Consider the following 25,374-nt stretch of genomic DNA (forward strand, 5'->3'; position numbering starts at 1 on the left):
CTGAAACTACGCAGCCAAAGTGACCCTTAATTCAGGCAACTGCCACCTAACTCTTTCTATTATGGCTGCTAAGTTCACCATGGCTGCATCTGGCCTTTAAGTCATTTACCACTGCTATGAAAAATGCCTCATGTGTCCCTATATCCATCAATCATCTGCTCCAGGGTATTGCAGCCTGTCATTAATATGCACATGCCATTGATGCAAGTTCTAACTAAGAGATTAGAAGGAGATATCTGGTCCCATTAGGTGTTATGCTCAGGGTTCTGTTTATCACCTTTCATATATTGGAGAGTTCCAGGCAAGTAGGAAATGTGTTTGAATGCTGCTAGTTAAAAAGCAACAACAACAAAATAACGAATGGCTGTAAAGTATTTCTATTGTGTTGTTTTCAACCAGTGGTTTGTTTTTATTATTCACATTTTAATTCTAAGCTATATAGGAGCGGATTTCTTGAAATAGGACAGACAATTTTCACATTTGGATTTCTGTCCTCTCGTTGTGTAGTAAATGAAGTTACTTTCATAAGTATAGTCGTGATGTTTACATTTGCTCTTTTGTTCAGTGGGGCCTCACTTACTGCTTCTCATAATTGTCATAATAGAGATTCAGAAACAAATAATACATAGGCACATTAAATTGCCTTTATGTACTTTGGGTATGTCATACAAGATAAATTATTGCAGAGAAATCACTCATTCTATGCATCTGTAATGCCTTACAAAAGCCGCTTTCTTCACCTTCTACTCATGAATTATGCTTTGTTAAACAACTTGGCATAAAGGGCAAAGATGTTAATTTCACTTAAAAATCACACCAAATGGTGTAAAGACATTAAGAAAGCAACACCTTCTATATATTAATCAACATGACTTCTAAGAAGAAAGTCTCCTTTATGAGATGCATGAGTTGGAAATTTAGAAAGTTTTTAAAATATATATTTATGTATTTGGCTGCACTGGGGCTTAGTTATGGCACTCAGTTATCTAGTTCCCTGACCAAGGATGGAACACAGGCCCCCTGCAGTGGGCGTGTGGAGTCGTAGCCACTGGACCACCAGAAAAGTCCCCCAAATTAAGAAACTTTTGATAAATTAAAAATTAATGTTAAAAATGATCCAAATAATGTATTAGATAAACTGGAAGACTATTCAAATCAATTATTCAAGTCACCAGTGAGAAAACTGAGACTCAAAATTAGATGTTTCATGTGAGTACACATTGTAAATAAGTTGTCAAAAAAAAAAAAAGAAAATCTCTGTTTTTGGACTTTCTTTCCATTGCTCTTACCATGTTGGTGTTAGAGTGGTATTACTCTTTTTTTTTCAATGTGTTAGAAGCATTTTTGAATTATTTTAATTTAAATCAATCAAAATATGTCTTTGCTCTTGACAATATTGCAGATTTCAATTTATATTTTCTAGCAACTAAAATAAAATTTCAATTCAAATTCAGTATAATTCTTGCACAATTGGTGAAGTAAGGATCTTTATTAATTCTAATTATGGGAAGAGATATGTGTGCTTAGTCACTCGGTTGTGTTTGACTCTTTGCGACCCCGTGGTCTGTAACCCACCAGGCTCCTTTGTCCATGGGGATTCTCCAGGTAAGAATACTGGAGTGGGTTGCTATGCCCTCCTTTAGGGGATCTCCATAAACCGGGGATAAAACCCAGGTCTCCCGGCAGGTGGATTCTTTTACCATCTGAGCCACCAGGGAAGCCCATGGGGAGAGATACTGATAGAGAAAAGCACCTTGCTCTGGGCCTTGTAATTTTTTTCATTCCCCGACTTCGTGTCAACATTTTTTCCAATTGAGAAAAAGAATTATGCTGTGATTGATTACTTATACTCAGTTATTTAAATCATTTATATTTTCATGTCAACCACATTGTAATTCGTTTAGATCTACATTTTGGTTTACTCTGATTTGCAAGGGTGAACTTTATGGAGTGAGAAAGTGATACAGCTAATGTTTTTTACTAGGTGAAATGGCTATCAGTTCAGTTCATTTTAGTCGCTCAGTCGTGTCTGACTCTTTGTGACCCCATGGATCGCAGCACGCCAGGCCTCCCTGTCCATCACCAACTCCCAGAGTTCACTCAGACTCACGTCCATCGAGTCCGTGATGCCATCCAGCCATCTTATCCTCTGTCGTCCCCTTCTCCTCCTGCCCCCAATCTCTCCCAGCATCAGAGTCTTTTCCAATGAGTCAACTCTTCAAAATAGCTATAATCTTGAGTAAATTTTTTTTCCTAAACACATGTTGAAACACACATATATATAAATAGAGAAAATCATGCTACACAGTTTAATGTGGTTTCAATAAGCTAATAATTTTACTCAACCTTTTCCATCCCAAATCCTGTCTTTTGTTTTCCAAAATGTTTCTGAAGTTTCACTTTATTGTCTAGTTGTACTAAAACCAAAGTTCAAGTCCTCAGTTCAGTTCAATTTCATCTCTCAGTCATGTCCGACTCTTTGCAACCCCATGGACTGCAGCACGCCAGGCTCCCCTGTCCATCACCAACTCACAGAGCTTACTCAACCTCATGTCCATTGCGTCAGTGATGCCATCCAACCATCTCATCCTCTGCCATCCCCTTCTCCTGCTTTCAATATTTCCCAGCATCAGAGTTTTTTCCAATGAGTTGGTTCTTCACATCAGGGAGCTAATGTATTGGAGTTTCAGCTTCAGCATCAGTCTTTCCGATGAATATTCAGGACTGGTTTCTTGTAGGATTGACTGGTTGGATCTCCTTGCACTCCAGGGGACCCTCAAGAATCTTCTCCAACACCACAGTTCAAAAGCATCAAATCTTTGGCACTCAGCTTTCTTTATAGTCCAACTCTCACATCCATCCATGACTACTAGAAAAACCATAGCTTTGACTAGATGGACTTTTGTTGGTAAAGTAATATCTCTGCTTTTAAATATGTTGTCTAGGTTGGTCATCGCTTTTCTTCCAAGGAGCAAGTGTCTTTGAATTTCAAGTCCTCAGCATTCTTTACTTGAAAAGCAAAGCATTTCCTCCTCTGTTCTTTTTGCCACCATCTTTTTTTTTTCCGTACCTCGCTTTGCATAGCTGCTAGAATTATGTGGAGTGTCATTCTAAGCTTGAATCTCTCTTGCCTGAAGGTGAAGACCACATTCTACAGTATTATCTACAGGCCTACTAAAACCCAAGCAAGCTAGTATTCAGTCATTGATATTCGTACTTGTTTAGTTGTGCTAATCTTATACCAGATGTGGAATGGCTTTCAATAGCATGCATGTTTTTCAACCATCTTCTTTCTTCTTTTTTGCTTACTAAAGATCTTAAGTACCTGCTTGATTGCTGTGATGGTTTGTGAAATATTTTCAACCTGAGGGAATATTCCATGAAGTTCTGTGAGTCACATGTAATAGGTGATTGATTTATATTAAGTTGTATTACATCTAACAAAAGCAAGATAAACACAAAAAAACAAATTAAAAATTTGCACTTAGTGTGGAGTCCCTAATAAGTCACATTTTGTAAGGCACATGTTCATGGTCAATTTTCAGTCTCTCTAGGACTATATTTCCGTTGTTTTAAATAATTGTATATATATATATAAAGTTGGGATTTAAAATACAAATATGTATGCCCGTGTAAAAATACCATGCACAGACTTAAGAATGACTGTGTATGTTTGTGTTTATTTCCTAAAGAACTTGAACATATTCTTTGCCTATCAGCATCACCCTGCAAAACAGTATAATTTGTATTCTGAGCAAATACTTAAAATTGCCATATTTTGTAATGTATATAATTTTCTCTCTTTCTATCAGGTAGAAAATGGTTGCCCCTGTTCACCTGCTGTGAAGACTTAGAATCACACAACTACGGCTTTGGTTCTCCAAGTGTTTCAGGATGTAAATGCAGCCTGACTTTTCCCCGATGGGCTGTTAAATCATGGACATGCTAAACAATTTTCTTAGGACTGTCCTTCCAGAAGATGCATTGGCTTCTCTCTCGAATGCTCACTAGGCATTTGTAGCTGACAAGGAAAGTCAAGAAGGCTGTGAACTGGAAAGTTATCTTACAATGAAAATTACGAGTACCTCCTGCATCTGCCCAGTCCTGGTGTGTCTCTGTTTTGTGCAGAGGTGTTATGGGACCACTCACCACAGCTCCATCAAGGGGACCAGAAACCAAACCAAGCACATCGAAGGTGAAACCGAAGTCCACCACCGTCCCAAAAGGGGGTGGGTTTGGAATCAGTTCTTTGTTTTAGAAGAACATATGGGACCAGATCCACAGTATGTTGGAAAAGTAAGTTTTTGTTTATTGTTTGTTTTTTCCTCTCCTGGGAAATTGAGGGGTGCGATGAGGGTGGAGCTGGAGTTGGATTTGAAGAGATATGGAACTTCAAGTGAATTATGTTATAGAATGTTATTTCTTATTCTGAACATTTTGAAATAATGATTATAAAAAATGAACATTGCCAAGCATGTCACATCTCCATAAACATCAGTTCATACGTACTAAACTGAATTTTCTTTCCAGAGTATCACTCTTTCTGTTCTCTCATGTAAAATGTAAACACTTTAAACACACAATTCAGTAATTTTGTCTTTATACTATGAAGGTGTATTAGAATTCACCATGTCATTTCTTGGAGCATTGGTATTTACAGATTTTTTTTTAATCTACTACTGTTGTACATAAAGCTAAGAAAATCTACGACTTCTAATATATTTTTGTTAATTGTTACAAAAGTTGTAGTTGAATTTGTCAGCCTTTATAAGCACATGGATATTTATCGAATCTCCAAATTAATTTCCATATACATAGTAATATATTTTAAATATAGATTAAATATGTACTCAATGTACAGGTTTTGTTAAAATCCCCAAAGAATGAAGCTGATAAAATGATCAGGAACTTCACACCAGCTTTCCTTTCTCTTAGACATACAGACAAGATAATTTAATGGCTGATCAAACCCTTTAGGAAATTGTGCGCTCAGTAATAAGGGGGAGTTTAAGCACGTGTCATCAAGCTCCAGGGTAAAGAAGAACATGGGAAGTGGGGAGACAGTCTTCTGATAAATTACTGATGGCTGGCAAGCAGCCACACTTAGGTTGGTTCAGTACCTATGGGAAAAGAAACAAGCACAGCAGTAGAATCTTCATGACTACAGGCTCCCTTTTTTTTTTAATATAAATTTATTTTAACTGGAGGCTAATTACTCTACAATATTGTATTGGTTTTGCCATATATCAACATGAATCCACCACGGGTGTACACATGTTCCCCATCCTGAACCCCCCTCCCACCTCCCTCCCCATACCATCGCTCTGGGTCATCCTAGTGCACCAGCCCTGAGCATCCTGTATCATGCATCGAACCTGGACTATGTGAAATGAATCACCAGGCTCCGTGACTTCTATCTCCCTGCTTGACTATTTATTTTCACTTTAGCACTGTTAGTGCTAAAAAAAAAAAGAAAAAGAAATAGTACTCCATCCAAAGCCAGGGTGCTTCCCTAATGTGTAGGCAGTGCAGGAGCACAGCCATCTGTTCCACCTCTCATCCAACAGGAACTGAGTTGCAGCTGTGTTTTCCATACAAGGCAGGAGCTATGGAGTCAGAATATGAAGCACAAAACGATCTGGAACAAATCTATCATTCTCTGATATGCATATCAAAACAAGAAGAAAAACCCCTTATCTTCATTCTATGCATTTTCCCTATGGTGTATTCCATATAGTAAATGGAAATAAGTATACTAAAAGTAAAAACATAATAAATTGAATTACTGTAAAGTTATTTTTGTTATGAACTTCAAAATCTCTTTTCTATAACCCTTTCACTCCTTCAAAAGGAGGGGGTGGGGGAAGGAACAGAAAAATGTTTCTTTTTTGGAGTATTCCAAAAGGAAAAAATATATATATGCTAAAATACTTTGTTGTTTACTTTTTGTCATTTTAGTTTAATTAAAAATCAAAATACAATTTGCTAGAAAGAAGAAGGGAAAGATCAGATAGCTTCTCAGTTTTTGATGGTTTTAGTAAAAGATGGAATCTCAATCAGTAGTTTAGCTACAAATAATCTTTCTGGGCTTGGGCACCAGAGAACATATGGTTGAGAGCTTGTGAGCCACCAGGAGGTGGTGAGGGCTGGGAAACTGTTCCTTTGTGAAGGTTCTGCAGAAATCGGGGTCCATTCTAGTTGTAGTATTAACAGACAAATTAAAGGGTCACACCCTTAAGGTATGGTCCTCTTATTCTGTATCTGACTTGTATCCCTTTACTCATAATCTTCTTTCTCAATATTCATCTGCCTTTGTGAGCAATCTAACTTGATTGTACAGGCTCATTCCCCTCATACATCACCCCCTACAAACATATATACATACATATGTGATTGTGAAAATTAAAAAAAAAAAAACTTTCAATGTCCAACATTACACATATACTTGTGTATTCAACAATACACATGATCCTGTCCCATTATTTTTATTAAAGAAAATAATTTATATTTAAATAAAGTAAATGCATTATTACATACATATGAATACATTCATAATGAACCAGCCATATATTTTCAAAGTGTTCCTGAGTAGAAGATAAAATCATTACAGTTTCTATGATCATGAGAAGGGAACATGTCCAAAGATCTGAAAATTATCTCCTTTACCCCTCTCTGACACAGAAATGTCCACAGGATTTTTGTCAACAAAAATAAAATAATAATCATACAATACAGTTCTGTTATTAATATATTCTCTACATTATAATTTTGTTTCCATCATCCTTAAGCTCTGGATTATAATTTTGTATATCTATTTCTATATTTCACATTACAAAACATCTGAAACTGCCAGAGCTCAAGCCAAACTGTTTGATACTTACCAACTTCTTTTATATTTTTAAAAACTTTATTTGAGTTTTGTTAGTCAATGATTGGATTTATTACAAGGGAACTTATTTTATTGACATTGGTCAATACATATTACTACTAAGAGATTTTTTTTTTAAATAAGGGTAAGGAAATTTCTAATGGTAAATAGTATATATATACGTGTATATATATATATATATATATACACACACATATATTAGGTATACAGCATCTACACTTTAAATATATGCCATTATACATATATACAGGTATGTATAATTGACAATTCATACTTTTTTCAGAATGTGAAAGCCATGAGAAATTAAATACCAAAATTATTATGTGTAGTGCGTGTCTACGTATCTATCTATATATCTTGGATTTGATCTCCCTGATTTATTAAAGATCTTTTTAAATACTTGAAAGTTTAGGGTCAGGAAGCTATAATAGCACATTTGTTAGTAAGTCCTTTTTCCCAGAAAAAATCCTATACGGTAATGTTATTATAGCTTTACAACAAAAGTCTTCTCTCTTTTCCAAAAATTATATAATAACTAATATAGATCATTGTCTTTTATTTTTTAAAAATTGAACAGAGCTAAATGAATCCCATTATAACTAAGAATTTACTTTTATATAAAATATCACACGCATCCTAAAATGCAGGCTGTGTATGACACCCATCATTAGGGTAGACTCATTGCTTTCATGAGATAATGAGAATTACTAAGTAAACAGCGGAGTCTGAGTTACGACTTCTCTTCTTTTTATCTGTATTACAACTGGTGAGTGTCTTTGATTTCCTTACATGTAACATGAAGAAAGTTATGACCAACCTAGATAGCATATTCAAAACCAGAGACATTACTTTGCCAACAAAGGTCCGTCTAGTCAAGGCTATGGTTTTTCCAGTGGTCATGTATGGATGTGAGAGTTGGACTGTGAAGAAGGCTGAGTGCTGAAGAACTGATGCTTTTGAACTGTGGTGTTGGAGAAGACTCTTGAGAGTCCCTTGGACTGCAAGGAGATACAACCAGTCCATTCTGAAGGAGATCAGCCTTGGGATTTCTTTGGAAGGAATGATGCTAAAGCTGAAACTCCAGTACTTTGGACACCTCATGCAAAAAGCTGACTCACTGGAAAAGACTTTGATGCTGGGAGGGATTTGGGGCAGGAGGAGAAGGGGACGACCGAGGATGAGATGGCTGGATGGCATCACGGACTCGATGGACGTGAGTCTGAGTGAACTCTGGGAGTTGGTGATGAGCAGGGAGGCCTGGTGTGCTGCGATTCATGGGGTCACAAAGAGTCAGACATGACTGAGCGACTGAACTGAACTGAACTGAACACTGAGAAATACTGTTTCAGATTTCTAATTCAAGCATGTTATAAAGTTTGGTTTATTTTAGATTGTCAGTTAAACCACTGTGGTTGTGCTGGTGTTGCTTGCATAATAGATAACAATAACTATTAAAAATTTTTAGGTATTATTGGTGATACATGGAAATAGTACAAAACCAAATTCAGTTTCTAAACATGATGTCTTTTTGTAATGCAACTAGATTCACATTTATGTATTGAATGTAGCTCTTTTCAAGCTATGATGGTAAAACTGAGAAGCAGTGAAATAAAGTAATATATGCAAAGTCTAAAGTATTTACTAATGACCATTTACAGAAAATATTTGGAACCCCTTTTCAAGGTTCCTGCCTCACCTAGTAGACTGTAAACACTCTGGAAGCAGTTATGGGGCTGTTTCATCTTCATTTACACAGAACTCTATCTCAGTGCCTATTGTAATGTCCAACTGTGGTAATTCACTGGAAAGGGTTCTATAAATTACAGCATTTTGTAGTCCTGTTAATGGTTGTAATAATTATTTGAAATTATTGATACAAAAATCTCTGCCATCAAACATTTCTTTTATGGAAGTGTGAATTTGCAGAGGTCTTTAGTTCACCTCTTTCACTGGCATGCCCTCTCCCAAGGTTATTTTAGTGAATGTTTATTAGCTCTTGGTATTTTTGTTGTTATTGCTGTTTAGTTGCATTGCAGGCAGTACTGTAATGAATGTCTTTGTATGTATATCATTTAGCAAATGTATAGATGTCCCTGAAGGAAGAGGTTTCCAGAGTGGAATTCTGACTCAAAAAATGAAAAATCTTTAATTTTGGTAGCTGTTACCTATCCTCCTCCATAGGTGGTAGTATACTTTACACCTCTGTCAGTGATATGTAAGAATATATATTTCTCTATAGCAATGCCAACAAATGGGATTGTAAGATCTGGACTTTTGTAAATAGGTGAAAAATTACATCTCTATGTGCTTTCAATATACATTTGTCTTATTATGGATGAAATTAATCACATTTTTGTAGTTGAGGGGATATGAATATTCCTTTTTTCACTAACTGACTCTTTAGGCCCTTTTGTTACTCTTTTAAACTTATCAGTACTAGTCAATAATTACATAATAGATGGAATAAATCTTTGCCAGCAATATTACCAATAATTTTTTCACAGTTGCAATTTACCCTTTGACTTTGTTTATAAGTTTTGCTCTATAGAAATGTATTATTTTAATTTGATCATCTTTTGCATTCCTTTAATTGAAACAACACTTTTATTTGATTTGAATTTTTCTGAAATTTGAAATATTGGTGTTCAGAATTAGTGCCAGGATATTCAAAATGCATTCTTCCTGTCTTAATATCTACAGTTTATCACATATTTTAGAAAGTGTTGCTTATGGAATAAAAAACATGGTGTAAAAATAGAATTGTTTGCTTTAGAGATCAAAAGCTATAATTTAGAATACATATGATATCATATTTTGATCACTAGCTATTGACTGTATTGCATTTATGTCTCATATTTACCAATAGAATACATTAGGGTACAGGTTGTAGTTGAAAGTATACTGACTCTTTCTGGTATATTCTAGGAGTATTTAAATATATGAAACTGTTAGAATTTAACTAAGGACACTTACTGGAAATAATGTTTGTTACTATACAAACACTGACAGTGAGCTTCATGTATTTCAAGTGATAATTGCTGTGATTAGCTAGGTGTCCTGCTCCATAAATACATTAAAAAATATGTATTATACATGTAATATGAAAATTTTCACTTCAAAAATAGTGAAGATGACTTCTTTTTTTTTAATTTTTTTTTAATTTTAAAATCTTTAATTCTTACATGCGTTCCCAAACATGAACCCCCTCCCACCTCCCTCCCCATAACATCTCTCTGGGTCATCCCCATGCACCAGCCCCAAGCATGCTGTATCCTGCGTCAGACATAGACTGGCGATTCGATTCTTACATGATAGTATACATGTTAGAATGCCATTCTCCCAAATCATCCCACCCTCTCCCTCTCCCTCTGAGTCCAAAAGTCCGTTATACACATCTGTGTCTTTTTTGCTGTCTTGCATACGGGGTCGTCATTGCCATCTTTCTAAATTCCATATATATGTGTTAGTATACTGTATTGGTGTTTTTCTTTCCGGCTTACTTCACTCTGTATAATCGGCTCCAGTTTCATCCATCTCATCAGAACTGATTCAAATGAATTCTTTTTTACAGCTGAGTAATACTCCATTGTGTATATGTACCACCGCTTTCTTATCCATTCATCTGCTGATGGACATCTAGGTTGTTTCCATGTCCTGGCTATTATAAACAGTGCTGCGATGAACATTGGGGTACATGTGTCTCTTTCAATTCTGGTTTCCTCGGTGTGTATGCCCAGAAGTGGGATTGCTGGGTCATAAGGTAGTTCTATTTGCAATTTTTTAAGGAATCTCCACACTGTTCTCCATAGTGGCTGTACTAGTTTGCATTCCCACCAACAGTGTAGGAGGGTTCCCTTTCTCCACACCCTCTCCAGCATTTATTGCTTGCAGATTTTTGGATCGCAGCCATTCTGACTGGTGTGAAGTGGTACCTCATTGTGGTTTTGATTTGCATTTCTCTAATAATGAGTGATGTTGAGCATCTTTTCATGTGTTTGTTAGCCATCCGTATTGAAGATGACTTCTTTAACTGGTCAAAAATTCTTATATGAGAGATAAAAGATGCTATGTTTACTTCAGTATATCTTTAAGTGTATATTATCTATATTATATTATCTGGTAGTTAAAAATAATAGAATAAAACATAGAATAGAATAGAATCAAATCAAATTAAAGGTAAGACCAAAAACTGTTCCTCTGTATTAACGTGTTTTAGGCTAAGATATCTACTCTATTAACAATATAGCATTAGGATTTGGGCCTTATTAACATTAAACATATCTTTGATAATAAAAATTAATGAGACTAGACTTTTTCAGGATGAACAAATGTATTACATTCCCCGTATTCACTTCTCTTCATTTTATAGTGTATGTTCTTATGACTGTTAGGATTTTTTTCCAGATTAAAAACTGTATCATGTAGAAACTGTTGCATACTTCTATAAAGAATTTAGTTACTAAAATTCTACCTCTAACTCCCCTCTTTTCCCATGTCCTGTGTGTGTGAGTCAGTGGTAAAGAATCCACCAGCCAATGCAGGAGACAAAAGTTTGATCCCTGGGTCAGGAAGATCTCCTGGAGAAGCAAATGGCAATCCACTCTAGCATTTTTGCCTGGGAAATCCCATGGACAGCGGTGCCTGGTGGGTTACAGTCCATGGGGTTGTGAAAACGTCTGAGACAACTTAGTGACTAAACAATTGCAATATGTGTGAGTAAAGTGTAGACTCTAGTCAGTTATTCTAAACGTGCTGTATTAAAACAAAACAAAACAAAAACAACCACAGCAAGCATATAGAAAGTAAGAAAAGAATTCTGGTGGCATAAAGGAATTAAATCATCTTGTCAAATTCCTCAAATAATGGAAACCAACGATGCTTGAAACAGTTAAGTGATCTCTTCATGGGAAGGGGGATTAGTTATGGCAGTGCCAAAGAACAAATTGTAAGATATCTAATTCTTTAATGAAAATCAGTTTCTAGTATATAGTGCATGAAATTCCCCTCTCATCATCACCATTACTTCCATTATTCTCTATTTTTTCTGCCTTTAAAAAGAGAGCCTTCAAATCTCTTTTAATATGAAGTACTGTAACTTCAAATTAAATAAATGATTTTGAGGTTCAAGAGAGAATAAATCATGTAAAAAGGAATGGGAAGGTTCAGGTTTTATAGAAAAAAAAGATAACTTTAATGTCATCATGAACTCTGAATTAAAAATTAAACAAACCACCAGAAAAGCTTCCGATTGTCATCTTATTGTCAAGATGATGATTTTATAAAAAAATTTTTTTTTTACCATAACTTCTTGGAAATGGAAAACTTCTTGTATGAAAACATGACATTTTAATTTTGTGCAAGTGACAATGTGATGAAATGATGTCATGTGAAATTAACTCATGGTGTGCAAGTGCATATGGATATAGAAATTTCTCAATAATCATCCTGGAAATTTAACTATTTAGGTCCAGTCCTAAAAGAAATTGGGTGCACAAAAGAGAAATTTGATTTGGCATATACTTCATTTAATTTGTAGTGATATAGAACCTGATATATCTTTTTTAGAAGAAATCAGATTTCACTAAGTTTCACTTTAGTTTTAGAGAAAAGTGACAATATGGTCGAACTACCTAAAAATGTTGAAATTAATAACATTAGCACTCATTATATATAGTGTTTCTTAGTCCTATATTGGAAAATTTTTAAACATCATCAGTATAAAGCGGTACTATGGGCACAATCTATGAAATTGTTCACCATGTATACTTGGTATTACTATATAAACATAACCACCTGTATGTTAATATGTGTGTATTTGTTCTTGAGTGTATCAGTGGTGCTAAACAGAAAGTGACTTTAACACTCGGGGGCATTTGGCAATGTATAGACACATTTTTCACCTCTGCTACAATGTCTATTAGTTTAAGATGGCATAATCATTATGGCCACAAACTGAAAGAGTTCAGGAAAATATCTTAATGTGCTTTCAACTCAGAATAAAATATGAAAATGAATATAATTATCTATGTTAGTCTTTATATCGATACAATTGCAAATAGAATTTATCATTTTAATTGAAAAAAGAAAAAGGCCCACAAAGGCAAAATGGCCAAGGGTCTCTGAAAGTTATAATGCTGCTGCTGCTGCTGCTGCTAAGTCACTTCAGTCATGTCCGACTCTATGCAACCCTATAGACGGCAGCCCACCAGGCTCTGCCCTCCCTGGGATTCTCCAGGCAAGAACATTGGAGTGGGTTGCCATTTCCTTCTCCAATGCGTGAAAGTGAAGTCGCTCAGTCGTTTCCGACTCTTGGTGACCCCATGGACTGCAGCCTACCAGGCTCCACCGCCCATGGGATATTCCAGGCAAGAGAACTGGAGTGGGTTGCCATTGCCTTCTCCTGAAGTTATAATGAGGACTTGATTTTTGTGATGGAAGGATCTTTACCGAGCCTTCCTTCCTCGCTCGTAGATTGCTGTCTTCACATTCACATGGTGTTCTCACTATGTGAGTGTCTGTGTGCAGATTTCCTTTTTTCTTTAGAACATTAGTCCTCTATAAGGACTCCATCTCAGATAATGTACTGGGGTTAGAATGGCAACATGTGGATTTCATTGGTTTAAAATTCAACCCATAATAGACTGAAATCAATATATTTTTGTGTAATTGTTAGGATTTTTATACTTTATAGAAATACAGCATCTATTATTTCTTTGAATTTTCTTCTCCCTCATTTATTGTTTCATTCTGAAACTTCTATTTGATATGATTTTTCTGAGATTCACTTTTAGGATTCTAATACTTTCTTCAACTTAGTTGAATCAGTTCAGTTCAGTTCAGTCTCTCAGTCGTGTCCGACTCTTCACAACCCCATGAACTGCAGCATGCCAGGCCTCTCTGTCCACCACGAACTCCCGGAGTTCACTCAGACTCACGTCCATCACGTTGGTGATGCCATCCAGCCATCTCATCCTCTGTCATCCCCTTCTTCTACTGCCCCCAACCCCTCCCAGCATCAGGGTCTCTTCCAATGAGTCAAATCTTTGCATGAGGTGGCCAAAGTACTGGAGTTTCAGCTTTAGCATCCATTCCTTCCAATGAACACCCAGGACTGATCTCCTTTAGAATGGACTAGTTGGATCTCATTGCAGTCCAAGGGACTCTCAAGAGTCTTCTCCAACACCACAGTTCAAAAGCATTAATTCTTCAGCACTCAGCTTTCTTCACAGTCCAACTCTCACATCCATACATTACTACTGGAAAAACCATAGCTTTGACTAGACGGTTTTTTGTTGGCAAACTAATGTCTCTGGTTTTGAATATGCTATCTAGGTTGGTCATAACTTTCCTTTCAAGGAGTAAGTGTCTTTTAATTTTATGGCTGCAGTCACCATCTGCAGTGATTTTGGAGCCCCGCAAAATAAAGCCTGACGCTGTTTCCACTGTTTCCCCATCTATTTGCCATGAAGTGATGGGACCAGATGCCATGATCTTCGTTTTCTGAATGTTGAATTTAAGCCAACTTTTTCACTCTCCTCTTTCACTTTCATCAAGAAGCTTTTTAGTTTCTCTTCACTTTCTTCCATAAGGGTGGTGTCATCTGCATATCTGAGGTTATTGATGTTGAGTAGTAATATTTTTTTTATATTTAAATTGTGGCTCAGATGGTAGAGAATCTGCCTGCAATGCAGGACATCCAGGTTCAGTCTCTGGATTGGGAAGATCCCCTGGAGAAGGGAACAGAAACCCACTTTAATATTCTTTCCTGAAGAATTCCATGGACAGAGGAGCCTGGCAGGCTGCAGTCCCTGGGGTTGCAAAGAGTCGAACATGACTGAGCAACAACCACTTGACTTAAATATGAATATTAGCTTGAACACATTTAAAAATTTTTGCTTTACATTGATTCCTTTTCTCCTTTTTATGTATACCTTGTCTTTTCATTTTGACTAGTTTCTTCTCTTAAATATTTAAGTATTGCAAACCAACTGTTTAAAAATCGTGTTATTCATTTCTGCTTGGTTAATTTGCATATTTCTTTTGTCTATCCACTGGCATGGAAATTTGATCCTGGTGTGCCTTTAAAATTTTTTTATTCACTTGTCTTCAATAGAATGAGGATTAGAATAGGAATGAGGATTTTGATGGAATTCCTCTAAAATACAGCTTGAGGTAGATCCATAGAGAGTCATTTATTTTTTTTTGTTTGCTGACAACCCATTGATTTCATAAATCTTAATACATTTTATTTTTGTTTTTAATATGTTTTCTTTCTGTTAAGTAAAGTATAACTGATTTATAACATCATGTTAATTTCAGGTTTACAGAAGTGATTCAGTTAAATGTATATTAAATTTTAATTTTAACTGTTGATTCATATCCATACTTTTTAATGAAAACAACAATTAAAGAACACTAGCAGCACAAAAATAAATCTTGTATGGACAGGGAGGCCTGGCGTGCTGTGCTTCATGGGGTCACAAAGAGTCAGACAAGACTGAGTGACTGAACTGAACTGAACTGATACCTTTCTTCTAGTCTGCTAGTTTGAATTTCAGTTTATCACAGGGATGGTTATTTTTCTACCAAGCGCTATTAACCAATCACAAGCTACCTCGCTATTTTTTTTAAGCTAGTGGGTAGATAGTCCAATTTTCATTTCATAGAGTTTGTTTTCAAGTAGTCTTGCTTTGTTCAGACATCTCCTTTCTAATTTTATACTTTGATGGGACTGAAAGTCATAGTTTCTAATCTTCAGAAGATGGAAAATTTAATCTTGGTGCTCATGGCCTGTATCCAGTTTAATTTCCCCCAAAGTCATCTGACTATCTGCCAGTTGGAAATGACTTTCCTGGTGAAAGTCTCTTCCTTCCTTTCTCCAGTAAATTACCTTTCACTGAATTACCATTTAGTGAATTACAGTGAATGTTTCTATCATATTGCTCTTTATATTTACAATTGTTTATAGTAGGAGATGTCTTCATTAACTTTGTCTGACATTTTTATGGTCATATCTTACTGCAGGTTTTTCTTTACACAAAACAAGCTTTGGATTAGATAATTTTGTTAATATATTTTCTATATATATAATAGTATTCTTTTACCATGATTTAATATTTTTATGCAGAGATAGAAATGAAAATCTAAATAGTCTCCAAAATATGAAAAAATAGATATATACATTCTGAAAAATCTATCGCACTTCATAATTAACTATGGACTGTTTTGTTCCAGTACATATTGGCCCTAAGAAAATGAATCATTTTCAACATAGGTATTATTCAAGAAATCTGTTCCATAATTTTATTGATTTTTTTTAATCCAGTAAACATTTAATTGCATCAGACATCACATAACAAAACCATTTAGTTGGAAGTTAAGCTTAGAGGGTCTTCAAATACATCCAGTTTTTACTTTTTCTAAATTTCATAAAGAAAATACCAGGCATTTGTTACAAGAATCACAGAGTGAAATATCATCAGTTTTTTTTTCCTCTAGGATTGTTTCCTCTATATAGCTTATTTGTCACTATAATTATAGACATTAGAAAGGTATACAATATGCAGTCCTATTCTACAATAAAAGATAAAATAATATAAAATATAAATCATTAAAATATACTAACATCATAGTCTTCCCTTTGGTTTTCATTTTTTATAACCATAGCTTTATTTTAGTTTAATTTTTTTAATATTTAGTGGAAAATAGTTGATTTGCAATATTGTGTTAGTTTCACATATACAGCAAAATGAATCCGTTTTACATACTCTTTTATAAATTCTTTTCTCTTAAAGGCTATTAGAGTATTAGAGATCCCTGGGCTGTATAGTAGGTCCTTATTATCTAATTTGTGTTTTACCAACTGAGCTATGAGGGAAGCCCCAATTTATGTATAGTAGTGTGTATATGTTAATCCCAATCTTCAAATTTATCCCCTTACTTACCACTAGTAACCATAACTTTATTTTCTACATCTGTGACTCTGTTTTGTTAAGTTCATGGGTACCCTTTTTTCCATATAGAAGCAATATCATATGAAATTTGTCAGCTGAGTTTATTTTGACAAAGGCTGAAGACTAGGTCATATTCATTCAAAATTTATCAAATACCTCCTCAGTTCTGGTCACCGTGCTAGGCATTGTTTATATAGTGGTGAATGACACAGGTATTTTGGGAGACATTGACATTAAGGCAACATTCATACAAATGAATATTCATCTATAAAGTGTGGTGAGGATAATTAAAGAATGTTGTACTTGGGTGTAGTGTTAAACCTAGATTGGGGGTGAGGAAAGAACTCTCTAAGGAAGAACAGGCCAGTATCTAAAAATAAATCAGGACTAATTCTACCAAAGTGACCGTCACATATGCTTGTATGTGACTTTTGAGCTTGGGGCAATGTCCATGGTGAAGGATTAACACATATAAAGCTCTTGAGATTTGAAGCAATCTGCATGCAATGCAACCAACTCCAGTACTTTTGCCTGGAAAATCCCATGGGCGGAGGAGCCTGGTGGGCTGCAGTCCATGGGGTCACGAAGAATCGGACACGACTGAGCGACTTCACTTTCACTTTTCACTTTCATGCATTGGAGAAGGAAATGGCAACCCACTCCAGTGTTCTTGCCTGGAGAATCCCAGGGACGGGGGAGCCTGGTGGGCTGCCGTCTATGGGGTTGCACAGAGTCGGACACAACTGAAGCGACTTAGCAGCAGCAGCAGCAGCATATTTGACTGCATTCTTCTTCCAAGAAAGACTGGGTAACTCCAATGTAGGGAATGAGCAGTAGAGAGATGAGATTAGACACAATAACACATAGATACTGCAGTGTTTCTGGGGTAAATAACTGTGGACTTCATATTTAGAGAAATGTGAAGACATTGTTGATTTTAAGAAGAAAAGGATGTGGCATCAATATATTTGACATTTATTGCTAAGCAATCACTCTTCTGGGCTTTCCTTGTGGCTCAGCTGGTAAAGAATCCGCTTGCAAGGTGGGAGACCTGGTTTGATCCCTGGGATGGGAAGATCCCTTGGAGAAAGGAAAGGCTACCCACTCCAGTATTCTGGCCTGGATAATCCCATGGACAGAGGAGCCTGGCAGGCTATAGTCCATGTGGTTGCAAAGAGTCGGACAGGACTGAACAACTAACATACTCACAATCACTCTTCTTTATGAGTATCAGTATCTCAGGGAAGAATTTTGGAACAATCAAAAGTATGTTAGTTTCTGTAAAGCAGCTGCTGCTAAGTCACGTCAGTCGTGTCCGAGTCTGTGCGACTCCATAGATGGCAGCCCACCAGGCTCCTCCATCCATGGATTTTCCAGGCAAGAGTACTGGAGTGGGGTGCCATTGCCTTCTCCGGTAAAGCAGCTAATACATTATAAAAAAGAGGGTAATAGTTGGCTTATTTCCTGTTCCATAATGATTTAAAGGATCTTATACTTATGAACCATATAATGGGTTACTGGCTCAAGGCAACAACTGAGACATACTTGTAACATACATATATAAGGAACAGGAAACAGGGGAGGGAACATTGGACAGGTAGCCTTGATTTTTATACTGTATTATCTTTTGACCTGAGTAAATCCAGACTTTCAGAACAAGGCTTTATTATGCACATCAAAGAAGTGAATGAATAAGATAATTACAAGAATCCTGTTTCACTTTGAAAGTTACTGTTTCAGCATAAATTCAACTGTTAAGAGAAACTAACAGCATGTCTTATACTATGCTAGATGTGGAGATTATACTAATGAAATATACAATCTCCATAATTAATGAAGGCAAGAAGAGGAGGGGGTTTTGAGAACAAGTGGTACCATCACAGTGCTAGTGATGCTATAGCAGTGCTAAACATAGAGGATGATGGTTCTAGGGGAGGAGAAATATGCTTGACTCACATCAATTTAGAGAACGCTCCTCCGAAGAGTGAGAGCTTGAACTAATCTGTTGGTAGCAATGGAAAATGAGACAGGTAAAATACACTGGTTAAGAGAGACCTGCTCTGGAATGGCAGGAATGCCATATCAAAAGGATCTAAGTAATAATAACATATAAGTGCAGCAGCTGGAGCACAGATCACATGCTGAAAAGTGAGACTGGGGATGAAGCTAGACAGTATGATGGGCCACCTAGGACCAGTCTTTGTATGAGACTCAAAGGAGAATATAACTATATTCTCCTTTACCTCCAGGTGTTCGGGAATGAATTGAAGGATTTTCAAATGTGAAGTGACATGAGACATAAAGAACAAGTTCAGAGGCAGAGAGGACATTGCACAAATGTGCAATGCACCATTGCGCAAATCTAGACTTGAACTTGTACATTTCAAAAGAATTGAAGGGAGTAAATAGATTAAAACTTTAAAAAAATTTTATAATATAGAATTGACAAGATTTTGGGTCCATTGAGGGTGAGAAAGGGCCATTTGAAGATGTTGAGTAGGCTCCTTAAATTGTGGAGAGATTCTAGAGAGGGCTTCCCAGGTGGTGCTAGTGGTAAAGAGCATGCTTGCCAATGCAGGAGACATTAGAGACAGGTTTGATCCCTCAGTTGGGAAGACCCCTGGAGAAGGGCATGGAAAGCCACTCCAGTATTCTTGCCCAGAGAATCCATGGTCAGAGAATCCATGGTCAGAGAAGACTGGTGGGCTATAGTCCACAGGATTGCAAAGAGTCGGACAAGACTGTAGCAACTTCGCATGCATGCTAGCGAGTAAAGGAGGAGAAACATATCTGGAAGTGAGGGTGATGGAGCTAAGTTTGGAGAGTCTATATCCTGGGAGCTTTGTGGCCATGCAGGTGGGAAATTATGAAGAGATGCAGAGCTGGGGGAAGGATGTAGGCTATTGATGATTGAAGCCATGCGTAAAAATTTAGAGAAATGTACATTGACTCCTGGCTCAGAATATAAATCTGTAGTGTGAAAAAGTTAGAATGGAAAAGAGAAAACTAAGTCTGCATAAAGAGTTTGCAAATAAAATTCAGCAAAGAACTTAATAGAATAGAAATGGAATCAGAGTCGATAAATAAGGAGAAAATCTCAAGGAGCAAGTGATCAACAAAATTTGAAGCATGAGTGAGAATACAATAGCTCTGTATTGTCTACTTGAAAGATTGCTAAGAGGGTAGAGTTTATGTTGTGTTCTTATCACAAATAACAACAAGAGAGGGCAGGAGAAAACTTTTAGAGGTGATGTTTATGTTTATGTTTATGACATAGATTTTGTGATGGTTGTATACTCATGGCCAAACTCATTCAGCTGTATACATGTATAAATATGTATAGTGTTCTGTGTTTAATTATACCTCAGTAAAGTGGCTTTAAAAAGAAAATGATAAGAATAAAATATTTTAAAATTGGGACTTATATTTTCTACAGCTATTTGTTTTACCCAGGAAGCTATTTTCTTTGAAAAGTGGAAGAGAAACTGAAAGTGACTCAGTCATGTCCTACTGTTTGCAACCCCATCGACTATAGCCTGTCAGGCTCCTCTGTCCATGGATTCTCCAGGCAAGTATACTGGAGTGGGTAGCCATTCCCTTGTCCAGGGGATCTTCCCAACTCAGGGATGGAAACCAGGTCTGACACATTGCAGGTAGATTCTTTGCCATCTGAGCCACCATTTTCTCTGAAGAACCTTACTCTTTACAGCTTGACTCATGTTCAAGAGGATTGAATAGTGATAGAGGAGGCTGTAATTGAATATGAATCTGTGGAGTCTTTGAGGGGTTTCCTTGGTGGCTCAGATGGTAAATATCTGCCTGCAGTGAAGGAGACCTGGATTTGATCCCTGGGTCGAAAAGATCTCCTGGAGAGCAAATGGCAACCCACTCCAGTATTCTTGCCTGAGAAATGCTATGGACAGAGGAGCCTGGCAGGCTCTAGTCCATCGGGTAACAAACAGTCGGACATGACTGAGCAGCTCACACTTTTTAATACTATGGCATATTTGCTTATTTGTAATGGAACTGTTCATCTTCCTCAGCCCTTCTAATTGTTGCCTGCTGCTGCTGCATCTAAAAATTTAGGTGTTCCTCTATATGCTGCTCATCCTGAACTGTTCTCATCTGCCTAGTGATTGACACAGTGTTTGTGTTGGTTAGTAATATCCTGCTGGCTGGTGAAGGAAACTATATGAAGCTAATTTAATAATGGGAAGTGATTTACTAACTTCATACCTGAGGAGTAGAACAGACTCCAGGCAAGTAAACAATCAGTGATACAAATAGTGTGATTAGGATCCTAGCCAATTGCCTACAGCTGCAAACTCAGAAAGCATGTGAAGCCCAAGTCCCAACATTTGTAGGCAACAGTTCAATCTGTTTCTATGTCTGTTATAAAAAAAATAAAAATAAAAAAGGGATTTCTTTGCTTGCAGCTAGATGGTTTCAAGTGCCCACATATTTTTCAAATCCACATTTAAGGGTCTGTCCTTTAAAATCTCCCATGTATAGATACTAGTTTCTCAAACAATGAGAGTCTTCTTGTTAAAAAAAAAAAAAACAACAACAAAAACTCCTTGGTTAACAAACAAAATATATATAAAAATATAAAATAAGATAGTAATTTTATGGTAAAGGCATACTTTCTTTGAATCTTTTTGGACTGCTGTTCAAGCACATGCTGAATTAATGATAGTCAACCTGTGTTGAATAACTGAAGTCCAGATTTCTGATTTAACCATGGGGAAAATTGGATTATCATTATGTGTTTAGACCAGAGCTGTTTAGTAGAACTTTCTGTAATTATAGTCCTGTTTTATATCTGCACTGCCATTTTGGAAGCTGCTGCTGCTGCTGCTGCTAAGTTGCTTCAGTTATGTCCGACTCTGTACGACCCCAAAGAGGGCAGCCCACCAGGCTCCCCCATCCCCAGGATTCTCCAGGCAAGAACACTGGAGTGGGTTGCTATTTCCTTTTCCAGTTCATGAAAGGAAAAGTGAAAGTGAAGTTGCTCAGTCGAGTCCCACTCTTCGCAACCCCATGGACTGCAGCCTACCAGGCTCCTCCGTCCATGGGATTTTCCAGGCAAGAATACTGTGGTGGTTTGCCATTGCCTTCTCCATTGGAAGCTACTCAGTTCAGTTCAGTTCAGTCACTCAGTTGTGTCCAACTCTTTGCGACCCCATGAATAGCAGCATGCCAGGCCTCCCTGTCCATCACCAACTCCTGGAGAAGCTGGAAGCTACTAGCCACCAAAAAATGTTTGTTTCAGAAAAAAAAAGCAACCAACTAGCTTCCTTTTAATTGACATTTGAATATTTGAGTTTTGGCTATTGCAATTAAGGTTCTGAATGTTTGTTTTATTAATTCAAATAGCTACTTGTAGTTTTTGGCTCCAATATTGGATGGACAGATAGAATAATAGGTAGGGAATCTAGCATCATGTGCATAATATATACAAATGTATGAGTCTGTGATTTTGGAAAAGACTTTTGAGAGCTCCTTGAACTGCAAGGAGATCAAACCAGTCAATTCTAAAGGAAATCAACCCTGAATTTTCATTGGAAGGACTGATGCTAAAACTGAAGCTCCAATACTTTGGCCACCTGATGTGAAGAGCCAACTACTTGGAACAGACCCTGATGCTGGGAAAGATAGAAGACAGGAGAAGGGGACGGCAGAGGATGAGATGGACTGACTCAATGGACATGAATTTGAGCAAGCTCCGGGAGGTGATGAAGGAAGGCCTGGCATTCTGCAGTCCATGGGGTCACAAAGAGTCAGACATGACTGAATGACTGAACAACAGTGAGTCTGTGAAGGTCACATAAAGTTATAGGCAGACAGAATGACACTAAACACTGTGGATCTAAAAGTTTGATGCTAATATGTAAAGAAGGTTATGAAAACTGGGAGGGTGGAGCCTGGCTCTCTTTCCCTTTGCATAAAGCATCATAATAATTTGTTATTGTTCACATTATTTCTATGTGTGGAGGTGTGAGGTGGGTATTGCACTGAATGAAAGGCATGATTTAATAGGTCACCTTCTTGACTGCAACAGAATATGACCCACTTCAGCATAAAATTAACTTTCCAGATGGATATTGGCTAGATGATGGAATTGGCGGAGAGGCCAATGAGTCAGTGTTGGAATAAAGCAGGAACCAAGAGAGGTTGAGTAGCTGTAAATGAAGCCAGGTTGATACCCCAGAAATGGTTAAGTCAAAAGATTGCCAGTGACACTTCTGCCACTGTTCCTGATAACATAGCCACAAATAGTAGCAAATCTTTCCTTTGATTTTTGTGTCAACTGGTCGCATTTTAAAGCTCCAGACAAGAAAGCATATGTGCTTCATCCTAAGTCAACTGTCAGTGGTCTAACTGCCCAAGTGGGGAAGATGCAGAGTCTCATTCCAGAAGTTTCCATAATTGAGGCCACATTATCTTCTACCAAAGTCTTATAACGGGATACCAATTCTTTCAAAATAAGATGGGATTCCCTAAAAGATACACTGACACATACCTAGCTATAGTTTAATATAATTCTTAACTGTGTGAAAAAGTTTCATATATTTGACTTTTGTTTTACTTCAGTATATCATTTTACCTAGTATGTCGCCAAGCTATATCAAATATCATTCATCTTATTTTAAAATAGGGACTCAGAAAAATTGCAGACCACTCTTTCTTTTTTTGAATTTACTTCAATGTCCAACTTTGTGTATGTATGTTGTATTAATGCATATGTATGTGTGTGTGTGTGTATAAAGCTAAAAATAGTGGTTCATAAACTTGTTCTGGAACATCAGGTATGCTCAGTAATTGCTTGTTCAGTTCATTAGCTCCTTTGCATGCATGGGTTCCTTCTATTGTTATTTCAAAATTATGAGAACTATTAAATACATCTGTAGTATTCAAGGCAATATAAACTACTTTTAATTAAAGTAAGAGGATGCTAAGCAGAGAGGAAGTGCTGTAAGAGAGACATATATATTTCACTTGAAATTACATTTCCCTCCTAAATATGACTTATGTTATGGCCTTATGCTTTCTTTCTTCACGCATTGCTGCTGTTGTTCTTTGAACCCTGTTATTATTATTCCATTGAATTAAATTGACTATGAACATTTTTCAGTTTTATTACTATTTTTATAAACACTGAGATGAGGAAGGGTAAAATAATATCTAATTATACATCAATTATCAGCACCAATAACACTGAGTAAATATTTATGTTTGGGGGTGGAGCATCAGTACAGTGCAGCTGTGGGGGACTAAAGACTCTCTAGAGAGCTGTTAATTTGCATAGAAGTTATTTCTATTCTGCATTTTGCAGCTGCATTTCTCTTAGTGTCTGTAAAAAATGTGACAATAACAAGAATGAAGATAAAGAAAATGCTACAGTTGAATTAATACATTAAAAACAAAGCTTTTGATTAGGTATGTATTACCAGGAGACAAATATTCACAAGGTAGATACCTTAGTTTTCAGCCTTCTTTGAATATCAGAATTACGTGGGATGTTTTTAAAGATCCTCAAGTCCAGCCTGTGCATCCAATTGAGTAAGTCAAGAGATCTAAAAATAGAACTCTGATATCTATTTGTCAAGCTACCAAAATGATCCTAAATTAAGTATCTTTTAGAGCCACTTGTCTTTAGGTTCATTTTACTAGTGATACATGAGGATACCTTGAGTAAAATGACAAGAATCTTTGTGTTAGAAATGGCTACTTTGTTTTAATAATAGATATCTGTGAAATAATGATCATTTTAATGTAACATATATGTGCTTAATCTCATGGTCTTGAATAACTCCTCTTTTAAAATATATTGATAAATGAGATCAAGTATTTTTTCTTTATGTACATGTTTTCGAATACCTTTATTTGTACTGATATATAATACATGCAGATAGGGAAAAAAAAGCAAATGTTACAAAAAGTTATCACAAAATTGATATTCCTCTTTTCCCCTTTCATTTCCTTCTCTCAGCTTTTCTTACAGATTAAAAAAAAAAAAAACAACCTGTGATATTTTAGTCGTTTTATTTTAAAATGACTAGACTTTATCTTGATTTCCCGCTATAGAATATGAGAGTCTACTTGTTTAATCACCCTACCTCCTGTTCCCCTTTTCCCATACTTTTTCATTAATCATATTGTTCCTCCCTAAGTTGTCTTTTTAAAATATGTAAAATACTGACGATTATTCCTACTCTTGCTAACTTTAGATAGGCTATAATTGCTTTCCACCTTTTAGAATGATGATACAGAAAACCCTACCATTGTCTTCAGAACATTGAGACAGATAATGAGAGTTTGAGCCAATTTCATCACTATCTCCCTTGTTAGTTGTCTCAGACATCTTAATTTTTTTCCTAAAAAGTCTTACACTTAATTTTTCCAAAAATGTGCACTTTTTTTTCAGAGAGGAGAATGACTGGCTGTTGAGAGTTCTGCTTGGAGACATGTACTTTTTCTATAATTTGTCCACTTACCTTTATGTTTTAGAATTAAATCTCATCCCCAGTC

At 36.4% G+C, this 25,374-nt stretch overlaps 1 protein-coding gene across 6 annotated transcripts in view; it reads left to right on the forward strand.

The window, feature by feature from the left end:
* Positions 1 to 25,374, forward strand: part of CDH18 (cadherin 18) — a 1,280,123-nt gene that overhangs the window by 850,126 nt on the left and 404,623 nt on the right. For all 6 annotated transcript variants that reach the window (XM_060400264.1, XM_060400265.1, XM_027980148.3 and 3 more), the window contains one exon: positions 3,813 to 4,296. In XM_060400264.1, the coding sequence (XP_060256247.1) occupies positions 4,069 to 4,296 (228 nt within the window). In that variant the 5' untranslated portion in view covers positions 3,813 to 4,068. The remainder of the gene's footprint in view (positions 1 to 3,812; positions 4,297 to 25,374) is intronic.

This window comes from Ovis aries, chromosome 16, assembly GCF_016772045.2.
Source record: "Ovis aries strain OAR_USU_Benz2616 breed Rambouillet chromosome 16, ARS-UI_Ramb_v3.0, whole genome shotgun sequence".
NCBI lineage: Eukaryota > Metazoa > Chordata > Mammalia > Artiodactyla > Bovidae > Ovis > Ovis aries.